This window comes from Lissotriton vulgaris, chromosome 5 (assembly GCF_964263255.1).
Source record: "Lissotriton vulgaris chromosome 5, aLisVul1.2, whole genome shotgun sequence".
Lineage (NCBI taxonomy): Eukaryota > Metazoa > Chordata > Amphibia > Caudata > Salamandridae > Lissotriton > Lissotriton vulgaris.
In genome coordinates this window covers 432,225,673-432,241,734 of record NC_141693.1, presented here as the reverse complement: position 1 = coordinate 432,241,734, position 16,062 = coordinate 432,225,673, and the positions used below count along the sequence as shown (strand labels likewise).

General features: G+C 40.4%; 1 protein-coding gene across 1 annotated transcript in view; it reads left to right on the top strand.

The window, feature by feature from the left end:
* The window catches only part of LOC147711030 (S-adenosylmethionine synthase), a 115,819-nt gene that overhangs the window by 41,344 nt on the left and 58,413 nt on the right, over nucleotides 1-16,062 (top strand). Inside the window, exons 3-5 of the mRNA XM_086921846.1 lie at nucleotides 4,176-4,298; nucleotides 5,781-5,893; nucleotides 7,829-7,972. Coding sequence (XP_086777972.1) covers nucleotides 4,176-4,298; nucleotides 5,781-5,893; nucleotides 7,829-7,972 — 380 coding nt within the window. The remainder of the gene's footprint in view (nucleotides 1-4,175; nucleotides 4,299-5,780; nucleotides 5,894-7,828; nucleotides 7,973-16,062) is intronic.

The window sequence follows — 16,062 nt, the reverse complement described above, 5'->3', positions numbered from 1 at the left end:
TCCCTGGCTCGCTATACCACTGGATTCAAGTTAGCTTGGCTGATGAGGGTTGATACCCTGAAACTGATCCTAGGATGCTTTTTTCCAGTCCAGGGAGGACCTGGCCTGGCAGTTCGGGCTGCATTGTTCCAATGGGTAGCAGGGTGAAGACTAATTTGCATATGGTTGGGTCCAAATTGGGGTGGCATGTTGAGCAAAAAAACAATTAATTTAACCCAGATTTGTGATTGGGGGTGAATGTTTGAACGTGTCCATAATCTTTTTGTGTTGCTATAATATAAGAAATTATCATTTTAGTTGGTTATGAAGCTTGGTTTAAAGTGGTTAGGAGGTAAGCACATACTTGGAAAGTTTGCGCTCACAATGAAAACGTGGCTATTACTTTATAAACTAACCATATATTGACTATGATGCAGGCTCGTAATGTGAAAGTCCTTGTGAGCGTGATTTTAATGCCGCCATTGGAGGAGGGAGCTGGGGGGTTGAGGACAGTCCAGTTTCGTGGGCCTTGCTATACTGTCATTTTACCCTTTGGTGCTATAATAAGTACATTTAGTTGTTATTGAAATATGCTACTACTAATGGTTATTGACCGGCAAAATGCCAGACACTCTTTCTGCTTTAGCAATTGCAAGTGGATGTCAGTAATTTGCACTTGTGCCCATTACATCTGTATTTCTTATTTAAGAATTGCTTTTCTATCCTGTTCCCATGATGGCGGTGGTATTACCTCCATCGTTGAGACTGTCTTCTTGTCCACACACGTACTGTTGCCAACATGACATAACTAACCAAGCTTCCTAAAGTATGTGCACCTCATGGTTACAATCTGAACTCTTTCTTCAGTCCCAAATACCAAAAGTCAGCAGCAAATTAGGTGCATGTGGAGTCTTACTACTACTGTGGCTCTGTATTGTCTTCCTCCTCTTATCTTGGTGCAGGCAAAGGCTTAAATGAGACATGGCTATATATGGGTAAAGTCTTTCACTTCCAGCCCTTGCCTGGCGCCGCTAAAATTCTCATACATATTTATCAACAACTTGAAGAGTAAAAAGAGTATCAAAAAGTAACACCAACATTCTTTCTTAAAATTCCTCCACCAAAGCCTTTTGCCTAAAAGGTAATTTATACTGTATTTATTATGGAGTAGCATAGGGGTTTTTAACTGTATGTGGACATTGTTGTTGTTCAAATTGATTTGTGCCCCTTTGCCCTTTCATATTTGATTGTGTTGTACTAACCCTTGAGTCGCTTGCAACTAGTTTCGCTTGATCATCTTTCATTGCTCATCACTCCCCTGGTCACCTCACCTCCGTTGCTCACCTGTCCACGTAGAGATACTTGCATTTGCCCGCCTAAGCTGTCTAGCCTTACTAGCCAAATGCAGATATGGTGGAATGGTTAAGGGTGACTTCCTTCAGCCACTTCCTTTTCTGGCCCTGTTCAGGCCCAGAGGGCCTGGGCCACAAATCCTGCCAAGTTTACTTCTCATGTGTAATAACCTCAGAAGTTTCTTATCAATTGTTGACAACTGGGAAGCTCCTTCTCTGTTGTTTATTTTATTTAAAAAAAAGTTTTATATAGCGCTGGCTAGACCCGGAGGTATCAGAGCGCTTTACATGAGCATTAGATCATAGTTACAGGTTACATCGTTACAAAGGTTACACAGTTTTAGAGCATGGCAACATAGTTACTTGTAAGGTCGAGATAAACAATACGCACAAATACGTAAGGGGAAAAGAAGGCAAGGTGAGAGATTCAGGGGGGGGGGTTGGAGTAGGGGAAATAGACAGATAATGAAGGCGGGAAAGAGGAGGGGAGGGGAGGGTGAGAGTCACAGCAAGTGGAGAAGAGGGGAAGGGTGACGGGGACACAAACCGGTAGACGAGTTAAGGCAACGTCCAAAGTCCAGTCAGCTGTGATCCCAGGGGAAGTGGTATCCCTTCCCTATCTCTATTGCGAGAGGCTCCCTTTACTCAGTGGACTCTCTCAGAAGCGGTAGTCAGACGGAGTTAGGAGGTAGTGGGAGAGACCGTAGTCTAGAGGTAGAAGGCAAAAGTTATCGTTAGATTTGTCAAACAATTTTGTAGGGCCTGCCGTAAACAATCAGCAATACTGCTTTATATAATTGCTTGTGAACAAAGTAAAAAAAAAAAACCTAAGCAAAAAGAATAAAATTCCAAATCAATATATGAAGCATAGACCTGGGATCTCAAGGTGCAATAAACAGAGGTACGAGATGGTAAACAACAAAAGGACAAGGTAGATAATATAAGCAAGTAGGAAACAGGGTAGCCGGGATAGAAAGGGCAAAGGAGACTAGGCAATAGTAGCAAGAGAAAAAGGGGGGGAGGTTTGATTGACAAAGTCCAGCGAAGCAAACAATTACAGCACAGCTACGCTTGGAGGGAGTTATTGAGAAATAGCGTTGCCATTGGGTGCTCCTCTGCTGGTGTTGGTTGGGCCTCAGAGTGTTATTTGGGTAACACTAGTCTTATTTCTAAAATGTTACTTCTTCCTGGTTGCAGTTTGTCCACTCCTGGGTGGACTTCATTGTCTTTGTGTACTGTATCTATCTTTTCAATAGACGATGGTGCACAGAGGGATCATACATTTTACATTCTAACCTTAAGAGATGCACAATCCTTGTAACTTCATTATTAAAAACGCTCATGTTTTTTTAGAAAATAAAACTGCTTTGCAGTGTTCTTGTTGTTGGTTCGAATAAAGTTTCCAAATCTCACAATGGTCTCAGTACTTACAATAATGTTATCCTAATTGTCCCGTTCAGATTGATTTCGAATAACTGAGTCCTTTTTTTTTGTCATTGGATTTAATGTCTTATACCAAAACATATTCCTCTTACCATGGGAACTTTCTCAAGTCCTTAAAGAGACAGCGTGTTAGTAACATCACATTATTAAATTATTCTTGGCAGTAATTAGAATTGTAGCTCGATCTAACAAAGAAAATCCAAGAATACTGGAAGAAACACTCTGGGGTGGAGGCATATTAATGATAACAGGTTGCTTTTAAAACAAGACTATCAATGCAAATTTGTAGGCGGTGGTCTTGTCTCCCTTGTATTCCCTCATCTCTCCATTCGCTGCCAAATCATGGGGGGTTTCAAACGGTTGTCTAATATTTATGCAGCATGTCATTTTGCAACCCCCTACAAATGTGCATTTTGCAGTAGTTTGGTCACATCGCAAATTGTATTTGCAAACCAGCTGGTGGGCATTAATTGCACATCTTGATTTGTTAATTGGAATAGTACGACATGCCCCAAGTCTTTTGTAGTATTCTTCAGATGTGCAAAATGTTTTTAATATTTTCAATGTTAATTGAATTTGTCTATGATGTTCTGTTCGGCAATATTTCCATAAACATCAATATAATTTTGACTGAATATGAAATTCAAATATTTGTCATGCGATCACAGAATCTTTGAAATTTCTCTCACAGTTGCATTCCAATTCTTTAAAAAATGATGGGATACAAAGTATTCACATTAGAATGTAGGATATGTTTTAAGATAATGATCGGGGGTCATTAATTCAGATGAACAGTTTCGTTTCCAAGATGAGTTATCCCTGGATAAGGAGCTGTCCCCAAAGCAGCAGTGGATTTACTGTGGAAACAAAGCCGGAAACCATCTTCCTCCAAATTACTTGACCTGGGTCAAGTGTGTAATAGGGTAGTGTGAGTGGATTTACATGATTTGTTCCTGTGAAATTCCCAAAACATATTGTGAAATTACACTTTTAGAGCAAAAAAGGGGTCTGCCAGTATCTTGCACGATTATTTCCATTGAAGCACACACTTAGGTTTAAAACAATCTAATAAGATACTGACAGAAGACTGTTTAGAGCAAAACGAAAAAACAGTCTTTGTCTCCTGGCAAGATAATTTCTGTGCGAATATGTCGCTTGTGGAAAAAATATGCAATTTTGGGAAATTTCTATAATTTCATGAATTTCCCTTAACGTGAAATTGTGAAATGATGCACATGTTGCCAGCCTAATTAAACGTTTAGTAATAGGGTGTGCATGATACACTTTGTAACTTGATGCATAACCATTTGTCATTCATAGCAAACTGTCTTTTTTTGTGACTGGCTTCAGTGCTCTAGCTCTCTCTAACACTACTTTATTGTGTTCTTGTGCACCCCTAAGAGACCGTGTGCAAGACAGGCATGGTACTGCTGTGCGGTGAGATCACTTCCTGCGGCGTAGTGGACTATCAGCGAGTTGTTCGAGACACAATCAAGCACATTGGCTATGACGATTCAGCAAAAGGTAGGTTCATTCTTAGACTATTGAGCTATAAGGTGGGCCTCTCCCTCCCATCCCATCCCATGTCCCTTTGGAAAATGTGGATTTAAAACACCATCAAAAGTGTTCGAAATTTTACATAAAACGCAAAGTACAAACAAAATATGTACATTTAAAACACAATTAAAAAAACATTCTGAATGTATTTATTTGGAAGCTTTTCTAAAGCACTGGCTGTCCCATTGCGCAGTTGGTTCAAGGTACTGTAACCTCACATTGTTATAGTTATCATGACAAAATGAGCCCCCTGAACATACACTTAATTTTTCTTCCAACCCTTTCTAAATTTCCACCAGATTGTTCATGTTCGCTCCAATTGGATTAAGTTGTATACATTTATGTGGGAGAAAAAAAGCACCAGCCAACATTTTTGGTGTCTGACTACAGGCAGCAGTAGGTGTCTATTGGCATACCAATAAAGGTCATACTATCATGCAATGTCCTGTCGCAGATCGGTTCTTTGTGTTATTGTCACCATTATGTCAGGTCGTAAGTGAAGTGACAGCATTTTCTTCGTTATTTTGCATGCGTGGAGTAATGGTGCCATCGTGTGTTTACTCTATGCATTACAGGCAAACCAGACATTTTTGAGTTGCCAGTTCCGATTGTCCGTGCTTATTTCCAGTATTTTACAGGCTAGCTATTGCTTTGAGAAACTGAGCAGTGCTGTTCTTTAGGCATCCAATAATGCACACCTGAATGAAAGTGGCTGGTGAAATGCAGGGAGTTTAAGGCCAATTGCGGAGGTAGGAGAGACGCGAGGATGGATAACCCGAACATAAAAACATTGCTATTTGAGCTCAAGCTGCTGTCCTTAGCCCCTGTAAGAAGGGCAGTGCGTCACAGATGGGCTGAGCATGGAATGAGTTCATGGTTTATCACATAGAAATTAAAGCTTGCAAATATTGGTGCCAAATTGTAATAAACTTGCAGAAAACCACATATTAACCCCCGGCCAAACTCCAAGAGCTGACCTCAGCTTGTGTTACAGTCTTTATGTGCTAACTGACGAGTTGTAATTCCAGGTAATATGCAGGGTTGACCCTCAGTTTGTGACCAAGGTCCATTGGGATTATAGGTGCTTGTAAGTGATATCTTTTTTAGATTCACAGGGAGTTTGTATTCATGTGGTTAAAAGTCTTGCCTTTTAATCTCTATTTCTCTTTTCACCTTTTCTGTTAATTTCTTGCTGCCTGGAAGTGATCTTAAGGAATTTGGTTATCTGTTCATTGTTTATGCTATAATTAACAGGCAAACATGCAAATCTGTGTGCTCAAGAGCAAAGGTATCTAGTTCTTGCTTGTTTTCTTGGTGTTTACTGTTAGTTTCCCCTTTGGAGATATCGAAAGTACCCTTGTACACTCCCCCTCATCCCTTTTGAAGCTCCCCGCGCTAACTCTCATGTGCAGCCTAGACGTCTTGACATCACTCACTTGTTCTGAGCAGGTTTTGACTACAAGACTTGTAATGTCCTGGTGGCTTTGGAACAGCAGTCGCCCGATATTGCACAGGGTGTTCATCTGGACCGCAACGAGGAGGACGTGGGAGCTGGAGATCAGGTAATTTTAGAAATCTCAGTACACTGCTCTTGGGCAGGGTTGGGTGTGCATGCTTCCCTATTGTACTAGCTGTCGCTGCTCCTACGTTAGTCGTTGTGTCTCTGGTGCTGCGCCACGCCTGTATTCTTGTAAACAAACTCATCAAAACTACCTTGAAAGCTACAGCTTGCATTTACCAGCATCCTTTATGTCCAAACTCGTTCTTAAAATCCAGTCTTAACTTGATGCAGCTTGTGTGTGACTTTTGTTGCTTAAATACAAACCGTGAATATCAATAGACAGTATGTAGGATCTAGTCCCATCCATCTTTTTTGTTTACATTCTCTTCTCATGGAAAAGCAAGAATACAAAAAGAGTGGTTAATACAACAACAGTCATAGTTGGTAATTCTGAGACTGATCCCAGTACACATCGGTCTCCCTGTAATTTCCATGTGCTGTGCAACTGCACTCTACTTGCTGGTAGTCAACATGGGAGGAGTGGGTTATTTACCTCTGCAACTATTCATTATTTAGCTCTCTCTTAATTGCATGTTTGGCTATCCATATAATTGTTTGGGTGACATGTTGTGCTTTATTTAGAATTTATAGTACTTTTTTTGATTTGTTGAATTTGAAAACACGTTTGATTGTGAGTTAAGAATAGTTTTACATTCAAAGTAAATTACTTCATGATCTTGCTTCAGCAGCATGGAATTTTTGTTGACATAGAGGTTGTAAGTGTGTCTCTTGAAGACCTATTGTGAAGTGCTGCTTTCACATTTTTGGAATCCAGACACAAATAGGTGGCAGGAACTCATCTTGAATAAAAACTCAGCATTTTCGAGCTAATGCAGCTTTGTGGTTATAGTTAAGGGGCAGAAAAGGGACTATCACATATTGTTCCCTAATGGCAACTTATATTATACAGTTTCTGGGTTGTCCACTTTTTTTGTTCCACTTGTGACGAGATTGCCGCTAAGATTGTCATAAAAACTCTTGATCTATATTCTAGAGTTTAAGTAAATATGAACATAAGGTTTTGGTGGTTGGAGGTGAGGGTGGGCATTGAAATGAAGTTTGATGGAGTTTAGAGTTATGATAGATTTTTTTCTGTAACATACTCTTTGGAATGTAAATTGGCTGCAAAGTACACTCCAAATATTTCTGTGGAGTACCAGAGGTTGCCATGCTATTTATAACGCTCTGACTCAAGAGGCAAACAGGGTTTTGCTGATTAAGCATCTCTCCGTTAATGTTTTGAATTTTTTCAAAGAGTTGATTATAATGTACTAGTTTGCACTTTACTAAACTTTGAGTACATTTGAGTTTTTCGTTGCTGCAGCAATTCAGCCTGCCAAATTGTTCTCTGCTTCCTCTTCACTGTGCTATTTGTTGACGTTTACAATCGCTCCTAAGTATATCCTCTCAGAATCCCCTGTTTTTCTTTACCAAATTTGAACAAAAGTGTGCCTCCTGGGGAGTTGTTGAGTTCAGAGAACGTGCCTTGGACACATCGATTCCCACTGATTACAAACCAGCATGTCCATATTGTGGTTTGGCTAACGATGCATTTGACCCCTCGAGAATTCTGCTTCCATCACTACTTCTTATCATGACTCATCAGTATCTCATGCCACACACGTGCATAAATCCTTCCATAAAAAGTTAATTTAAAAACCAATATTTTGTGCTAAAGAACTGGGAATCTTGCATAGGACCTACCTAGTTATTGCTTTCCTTCACTTCAGTGTGTGCCACTTAAAACCAAGAGAAATGTTTACAACTTGTGTATTTTTGTTGTTTGCAGAAGGAGTGGTGCTAGTTAGTTTGCTAGGGTAGGGATTCCTCCTTGGCAGGTCCTGTAAGGAGGAGGCCTATGTTGTATACACAAAATGTATTACTTTTGGTAACTTTCCACCTACCTCTCATGATCCCGCTCCCTTCTATGTGACAGGGTTTGATGTTCGGGTATGCGACAGATGAGACAGAAGAGTGTATGCCACTTACCATCATGCTTGCGCACAAGCTCAACTTCAGGTTATCGGAGCTGAGGCGGAATGGGGAGCTGCCCTGGCTAAGGCCTGATTCCAAAACCCAGGTAAACAGAAAAACAAAGTATGTGTTGTGGTGGGGCAAGGGAGGCTAGGGTTTGCTGTGGAGACCGTAGGTTTTTTCGAGGGGTGGTTCCATTCTAAAATGGGTGAGCATATGCGGTCAGCAATGGTCTGTCAAGGACATTTGATTAGTGGCTGACGAGTTGCGATGAAATAAACTCACCAGCTTAAACACTGCTACTATCCAGTCGGCTGGTCCACTACCACGCATGCCATTACCACACATCCCATTGCCACGCAGGTCAGTGTGTTTCTATTTTTTAATTTTATTAAATATATGTTCATTAACAACGTGAGTCTCTACAACACAAAGGGACACATCTTTGCTGGTAAGTATATGTCGTTTTCATACATCTATTTGTGTTTATGCAAGTATGTGTGTGTATGTGTGTGTATATATATATATATATATATATATATATATATATATTATTTTGTAGGTAAGTATTTAGGGGATAAGGGTTTGGTGATTTATGTGGCATCCTGGTCCTGTGTGTCTCTGCCTCATGACACAGCTGCGCTGATGTCATGAGACACTGGATTCTCTGATGGAATGTTATCCTTTGATCACTAAGCAGTTGCTATCCTACTTTATTGCTGGCTGGATGTTCACCTGTGGATGGGATCTTTTCTTCAAATAAACCTCTACTTTTTATCTTCAATTTGTGGATCCTTATTTTACATTTGGCGACGCAGGATGGGAAGAAGAAGATAAGATCTCAACACCTATCTCAAGATTTTTTTTTTAAAAAAAGAACTTGTTCCTTTTCAAATTCCTGATACTTGGAACAACCTGAGATACTTTGGTGACATTCAACTTTTAAGATGGAAGATATTTGATTTACCTTGGACTGGATTTTAGGACTGCATTTTAAAACAAAAGAAACTTATATTTCCACTTTCAGGGTAAGAAGAATTCAACTTAATTTTTAGCAAGAAAACAAACCACTTTGTTTTCTTCCTACATGTTTTTAATGGCATAACCTAGCGGTGTTAACTTTGTTGAGCTTTATTGGCTTTTTAATTACTACTTTGGACACTTTTTGCGCCTATTTTATACAGCGCATTCGATCTCTGCAAGTTGCATCTTTCGATTCTCCTACCTGCCAACGTCCTCGCAAGCGTCTCCACGAGCGAGCGTCCTCACGAGCGAGCTGCCTCTTGCAAAAGAACGCCATTGCCAGAATATCGAAGCTTTAGAACACAAACATCTTGCTTCGCCTCGCTTTTGCACTCTTCGCAAAGCCGGCCGGGACGCACGCAAACGTGCCGCAAGGCATCCTGGGAGTCACGCAAACGTGCCGCAAGGCATCCTGGGAGTCACGCAAACGTAGGCGCCATCTTGGATTGGTGAATTCTTCGGTTTTCACTTCACAACATACGCGTTACTCTGTAAACGCGTTATAAACACCGCTGGTCATCGCTATTCTTCCATTTTACCCTGAACTTTCGTTATCATCACATTTATGGTACAAACTTTGCCAAGTTTTCTCAACGATTTAAAGGTACTGTTTTATTTAATTCTTTCTCCTGACACACTCACTTGGAACTCCTGTTGTGTATTCTACCGCTGTGACACACACACAATTTAAGCAAGCTGTTGTGTGTCCTGCCACTTGCTCTTGTGTGTCCTACCACTGTGACACACACACATATTAGACAATCTGACATTAGTCAACCTGTTGTGTGTCCTGCTACTGTGACACACACACATTATAATTGGATACACTTACTTGGAACTGACTTTGTGTGTTCTACTGTGACACACACACATAATAGACATCTCTTTTCTTATTTTCATTTTGTGCTCTATTTCTTTTTGGTTAACATCAACATGCAAAATGTCACTGCTCCCCCTTTCTTTTTGTCCTCACCTGGGGATCCTCCTATTAGATGGAAAAAATGGCGTAAAGTGTTTGAAAGGTATGCAAGGGTGTGTGGTTCTAGCTTGAGTGCTGAAAGGAAGACAGCCCTACTTTTACACTGTTTGGGGGCAGAAGGACAAGAGGTATTCGATCATTTGCCTGACATTGATGACAGTACTTTAAATGAATACGAAATTTGTATTGCAAAACTAGATGAGCATTATCTTCCTAGAGTCAGTACAATTTTAGAAAGATATCATTTTGGTCGAAGAACACAAATGGAAGAAGAAACGATTGAGAACTATATTACAGCTTTAAGGAAACTTGCTTCCTCATGTAAGTTTGGGGCAAGTCTTGATGAGCATATTAGAGATCAGTTCATGCTTGGGTGTTATATTGAAAAGGTGAGAGAAGAATTGTGGCAAAAGGATGAACCTTCTTTAGAGGAAGTTCTTACTATTGCTAAGAGGATAGAACACTCTATTAAATGTGTAGAAGTCATCAAAAAGAATGGTGACAACAAAACTACGAAAGAAACTGTGAATGTTGTGAAATCTACTGCTAGAACAAGTGAAAATCAGCAAAAAGACTCTAAAAATGAAAATGTTTCCAACAAAATTCCGTATAAAAAAAAGGAGAACAGTTTGGATTTCTCCCAAGTAAGATGTTACAGATGTGGTAAAATGGGGCATTTTGCCACAGATAGACAATGTTCTGGTTGGAAAGCTTATTGTAGTAAGTGCAAAAGGAAAGGACATTTCACCTCATGTTGTAAAGGGGGAAACTATAGAGGTAGAGTGAATGAGATATTTTATGATTTTGAAAATGAAGATAATCTAGATGAACACCTAGATTGTGGGCAAATTTATATTCAAACTGTAAGTGCTGAGGAAGCAAAGAATTCCCCTTGTGATGAAATTTTGGTGGAAGGTTATCCCACCAAAGTTTTGTTCGATTCTGGGGCAAAAATTACTATTGTAGCAAAAGATTTTTTTTTTAGTAAGTTGGGACATAAACTTGAGCTCTCACGCCCCGATATAAGACCATTTGGTTATGCTGGTCAACCCATTAAACTACTTGGGGTTTTTGAAGGTATGATTAATTATAAGAATAGGTTGGCCAAAGCAAAAATTTATGTTTCTCAAAAAGGAGATAGCATAATAAGCTGGTTTGCTCTTAAAGATTTGGGTGTTATGCTTGATCCAAACTCGACACCTCCCATTCTTCTAAAACAGCCCTTTCCCTGCACACCTCAGATTGTTTCAGTAGTTTCTTGTGATTTCACTAGTGAACTGAAAGCCAGATTTCCTAAAGTTTTTTCGGAAAATTTAGGATGTCTTAATGACTATTGTCATCGTATCATCTTGAAGAAGGATGCTGTACCTGTCTGCTGCAAAGTGCGAAATGTACCCGTAGCAGTCAGAGAACAAGTTAAAGATGAACTTGATAAGCTGGTCAAGGGAGGCATCATAGAAACAGTAGAAGGAACGGAGTGGGTTGCCCCGATTGTCGCAGCCAAGAAATCGGACAACTCTCTCCGTCTCTGTGTTGATTTAAGAGAACTCAACAAGTGTGTAGTTACTGATCATTATCCTCTACCCAAGATTGCGGACATGCTTATGCTACTTAAAGGTGCTAAAATTTTCAGCACCATTGATCTAAGGTCCGCGTACCATCAGATTAGGTTGGAAGAAGATTCGAAAGACTTAACCTCTTTTGTGACACCTTATGGCACTTTTAGGTTCGTTAGACTACCATTTGGTTTAGTGTCAGCCGCATCGGTTTTTCAGAGGGCATTAGAGAAGGTCTTAAAAGGTTTACATGGTGTTAGAGTCTATCAGGACGACATTCTTGTGTTTGGCATGGATAATCCTCAACATGATTTTAGGCTATTTGCTGTCCTAGGAAGGTTGTGTGATGCAGGTTTGACTGTCAAGATTGAGAAGTGTAAATTTAGAAAAACTTCCATTGATTATCTAGGTCACACTATTACAGAAGGAGGAATTTTGCCTAAGGAAAATCTGATCTCTACAATTTCTAAGATGTCTCCCCCACAGAACAAGGAAGAGTTGATGAGTTTTTTGGGACTTGCTGAATATTATAGCAAGTTTGTGAAAGACTTTGCCTCTTTGTGTGCCAATATGAGGTATTTGTTGAAGAAGGGTGTAGATTTCATTTGGGGAGAGAAATGTCAGCGTGAGTTTGAGGTCATCAAAGAGAGGCTAGCTTCTGCTCCGAAATTGAGCAGTTTTGATCCTTCTGAGAAATCTATTTTGATTACTGATGCAAGCCTGAAAGGTTTAGGTGCGGTGCTTGTACAGAAATTTGAGGGCTTTGAGAGGGTCATTCTTTTCTTGTCAAGGAGTTTAAAGGGAGCTGAAACTCGATACTCAGTGATTGAGCGTGAAGCTCTTGCTGTTTACTGGTCAGTCAAGAAGCTTAAAAACTTATTGTGGGGAACCAATTTTGAGGTCAGGACAGATCACAAGCCGCTTTGTGAAATTTTAAAGAAAAAAGGTATAGATGCGGTGTCTGGTAGAATTACAAAATGGGTTGTTGGTTTACAGGATTATGATTTTAGTGTAAAGTACCTACCTGGAGTAGAAAACAAAGTGGCTGATGCTTTGTCCCGCCTTGTTCCCAGTTCTGAGGTTGAGGATGAGGAAGATTGTGATGTTGATGATGAGATGGTTTGTGTTGTAGAAGAGGCTGTCATTGATAAAGAGAGGTGGTTGAAGATGCTTCAGGAAGATTCGACTCTGGTAGAGGTACTTAAACTCCTAATGACAGGATGGAAGATTAAACCCAAATGTAATGAAGGTCTTGAGAAATTTTGGCATGTCAAGGATCAGCTTTCTGAACAAGATGGATTACTTTTTAGAGGAACTAGATTGGTTCCACCCCTAGCTCTTCGGGATGAGCTTATGTCTTTAGCACATATCGGTCATTTAGGAATCTCTAAGACTAAGGAGATTTTAAGGAGCTCATATTGGTGGCCAAATATGGATTTGGAAGTAGAGCGCAAAGTTAGGGATTGCATTGACTGTGCTCTTAGTGAGAAGGTAGCAAAACCTAAAGTCCAACCCATGGTGATTAGAGACAGACCGGATGCGCCCTGGAAAGAAGTGGGTTTGGATATTTTGGGGCCTATTACATCAGCTGGTTGTGAGTGGTATGTTCTTGTTCTTGTTGATTTCTTTTCTAGATGGCCAGAAATTGCCATAACTCGTGGTATCGAGACTAGGCATGTGGTGGATTTTTTAACTAAACTTTTTGCTAGAGAGGGCATCCCTAACGCCATCCTCACAGATAATGGTCCCCAATTAGTCTCTAAAGAGATGGAAAATTTTCTGTTAGAGCAAGGAGTTAAACACAAAAGGTCTTCCCTTTACCACCCAGAAACCAACGGTATGGTTGAGAGATTTAACCGTGTCCTTAAAGAGACTATTAGAATGGCTAAGTCTGCTGGCACAGATTGGAGAACAGATGTCTTTAAGAAGGTTAAGGTTTACAGGTTATCTCCCCATGCCGTTACTGGAAAGACTCCTTTTGAACTTTTTAGATCACGCACTCCTAATACCCTTGTGGTACCGGCATGGGTCAATGACTTGCAACCACCTCCTCGTGATGACTCTGATGAGTGGATGTTGCGTGAACTTTCTAGAATTGAGTCTAGAAAAAGGATGTTTGATGAGAGACATTCTGTTAAGGTCACACCTGTTAAAGTGGGAGATTGGGTACTTATTAAGAATCCCTGCAAAAACAATAAGGCTCTTTCTGCTACCTTTAAGAAGCCTATTCGTGTCATCAAAGTTTTCAAGAACGCCATCAAAACTGCTGATCATCGTGTTTGGAATTTGAACAGGGTGGTGGTGGTTAGCAATGATCTTGTGGAAGCTTCTTGCAGTCGTCATTCTCAAACTCCTGGAGTTGAGTCCTCCTCACTTCTTCGCAAGTCTGCAAGGGTTTCTCATTCTCCTAAATATTTAAAAGACTACGTCACTGTGTGATTAATGTTTTAGCATTGTTTTGTTTTCTCTTATAATTTTCTTGTTGTTGTTAGAAGGGAGATGTGTGGCATCCTGGTCCTGTGTGTCTCTGCCTCATGACACAGCTGCGCTGATGTCATGAGACACTGGATTCTCTGATGGAATGTTATCCTTTGATCACTAAGCAGTTGCTATCCTACTTTATTGCTGGCTGGATGTTCACCTGTGGATGGGATCTTTTCTTCAAATAAACCTCTACTTTTTATCTTCAATTTGTGGATCCTTATTTTACAATTTATTGTTGGGAAGACGTATTAGCGGTCAGAGAAAAGTAGGGTTGGGGGCATATCCCGTAAACCAAGATTCTGCTTAGTTCTGTAACAGATCGGTATACATTGGTGTTAAAATAAGAGGATGTCTGTGGCGGTTTGGGGTAATATTCCCATAGCACTTTGACTAAGGGACTATTACCCTTCAACTTCCATTTATACGTTTTACTAAACACAACTGTGTGAACATTCATGCCATAGATGAAGTGGTGGTCATGCAAACTGCTTCATGCTCTATTCTACATTTGTTCTTCCTGTGCTTACAAGCCACTGAATTAGGTGTCTGAATGCTGCCGTCAGTCTAGTGCACAGCCTGTTATCAGCAGCTACACATTCTGCAAATGGGAAACTTAACCTATTCATAGCAATCCGTCTGCAGCGTTTAGTGCTGTGGTTTCACATGCACCCAACACACCTCTTTGGAAGCGGTCTCAGGTTAAGTAGTCTAAATAAATGCATATATCTATCGTACCTTTAATGCCCAAAGATGCGATAGACATTTTTCACGATTGTGTCACAAATGACATCAAAAAACTGTATACCAATATCAATAATAAATGTCGCAAAAAGGAGACCTATACGAAAATTGCCTATGATAAACTGATAAAGAAACTGGATAACAATCCTGACATTGTGACCAAGAAATCAGATAAGGGGGGCAATCTGGTGATCTGGCCTAAAAAAGACTACATCATGGAAGCAAAACGCCAACTTGATGACCCAATCTGTTATGCTAAGAGTACACAAAAAGAATATGAAAAAGCAACATCTCAGCTACACAAGTCTCTCAGCCAATGGAAGAGGGAAGGCCTAATATCGGTTGAAGAGTATAAATATATGTATGTCAACTTTCCCATCTTGCCTTCCCTCTACCTCATTCCAAAGATACACAAGGCCGTACATCCAATACCGGGCAGGCCGATTGTATCTGCCATTGGCAGTGCTGGGGAAAAAGTTGGGGAATACGTAGACTTTTTCCTCCAGGACTTTGTCAAACAACTCCCCAGTTTCACTCGTGATACGAGTGATTTCATAACTAAAATATCAACTATCATATGGGAAAATGACATGTGGCTTATCTCGATGGATGTCGAATCGCTGTACACCAGCATTGATCACGCAAAAGGCTTACTTGCTGTACAGCATTACCTCTCAAGTAGACCCATCCATTATTATGAGCATAACAAGGTGATTGTAGGCCTCATAGAATGGTGCCTTCATAATAACTTCTTTTCCTTTGGTAAGGTAATTTACAAGCAGTTACGAGGCGTGGCGATGGGGGCCTGCTTCTCTCCCAGCTATGCGTGCTTGCACGTTGGCTGGTGGGAGGAGCAGGTCCTCAATGTTCGCCACAAGGCTTGGATGGAGGGTCACGTCAAATGCTATTTGAGGTACATCGATGATGTCTTCATCATCTGGAAGGGCAGCAAAGAGCAGGCATTATCGTTTGTTTGTGACATCAATGACAATTCACTAAACCTTAATTTCACGGCTCATATACACCAAAATCGCATCCAATTTTTGGATGTCGAAGTATATGTCTCCAATGGAATGCTAAACACCACCCTCCATAGGAAACAGACTGCAGGTAATGCTACATTACATGCAACCAGTATGCACCCCAGACATACAATTTCTGGAATCCCCTATGGGGAAATTCTCAGATTAAAAAGGATCTGTAGTTCCCCTTCTGATTTTAATACCTGCCTGGAAGAACTCTTGAGTAGATTAAGAGCTAGAGGATATTCCGAGCAGATATTGAATGCAGCGTTAACTAAATCCCTTTCTAGATCTAGGGAAAGCCTATTTGTTGTTTCCAACCCTACAACTGAACCTCCCTTGGAAGTGGAGCCTCAACCTGAGTGCCCACGCCTCATTACTACCTTTAGTA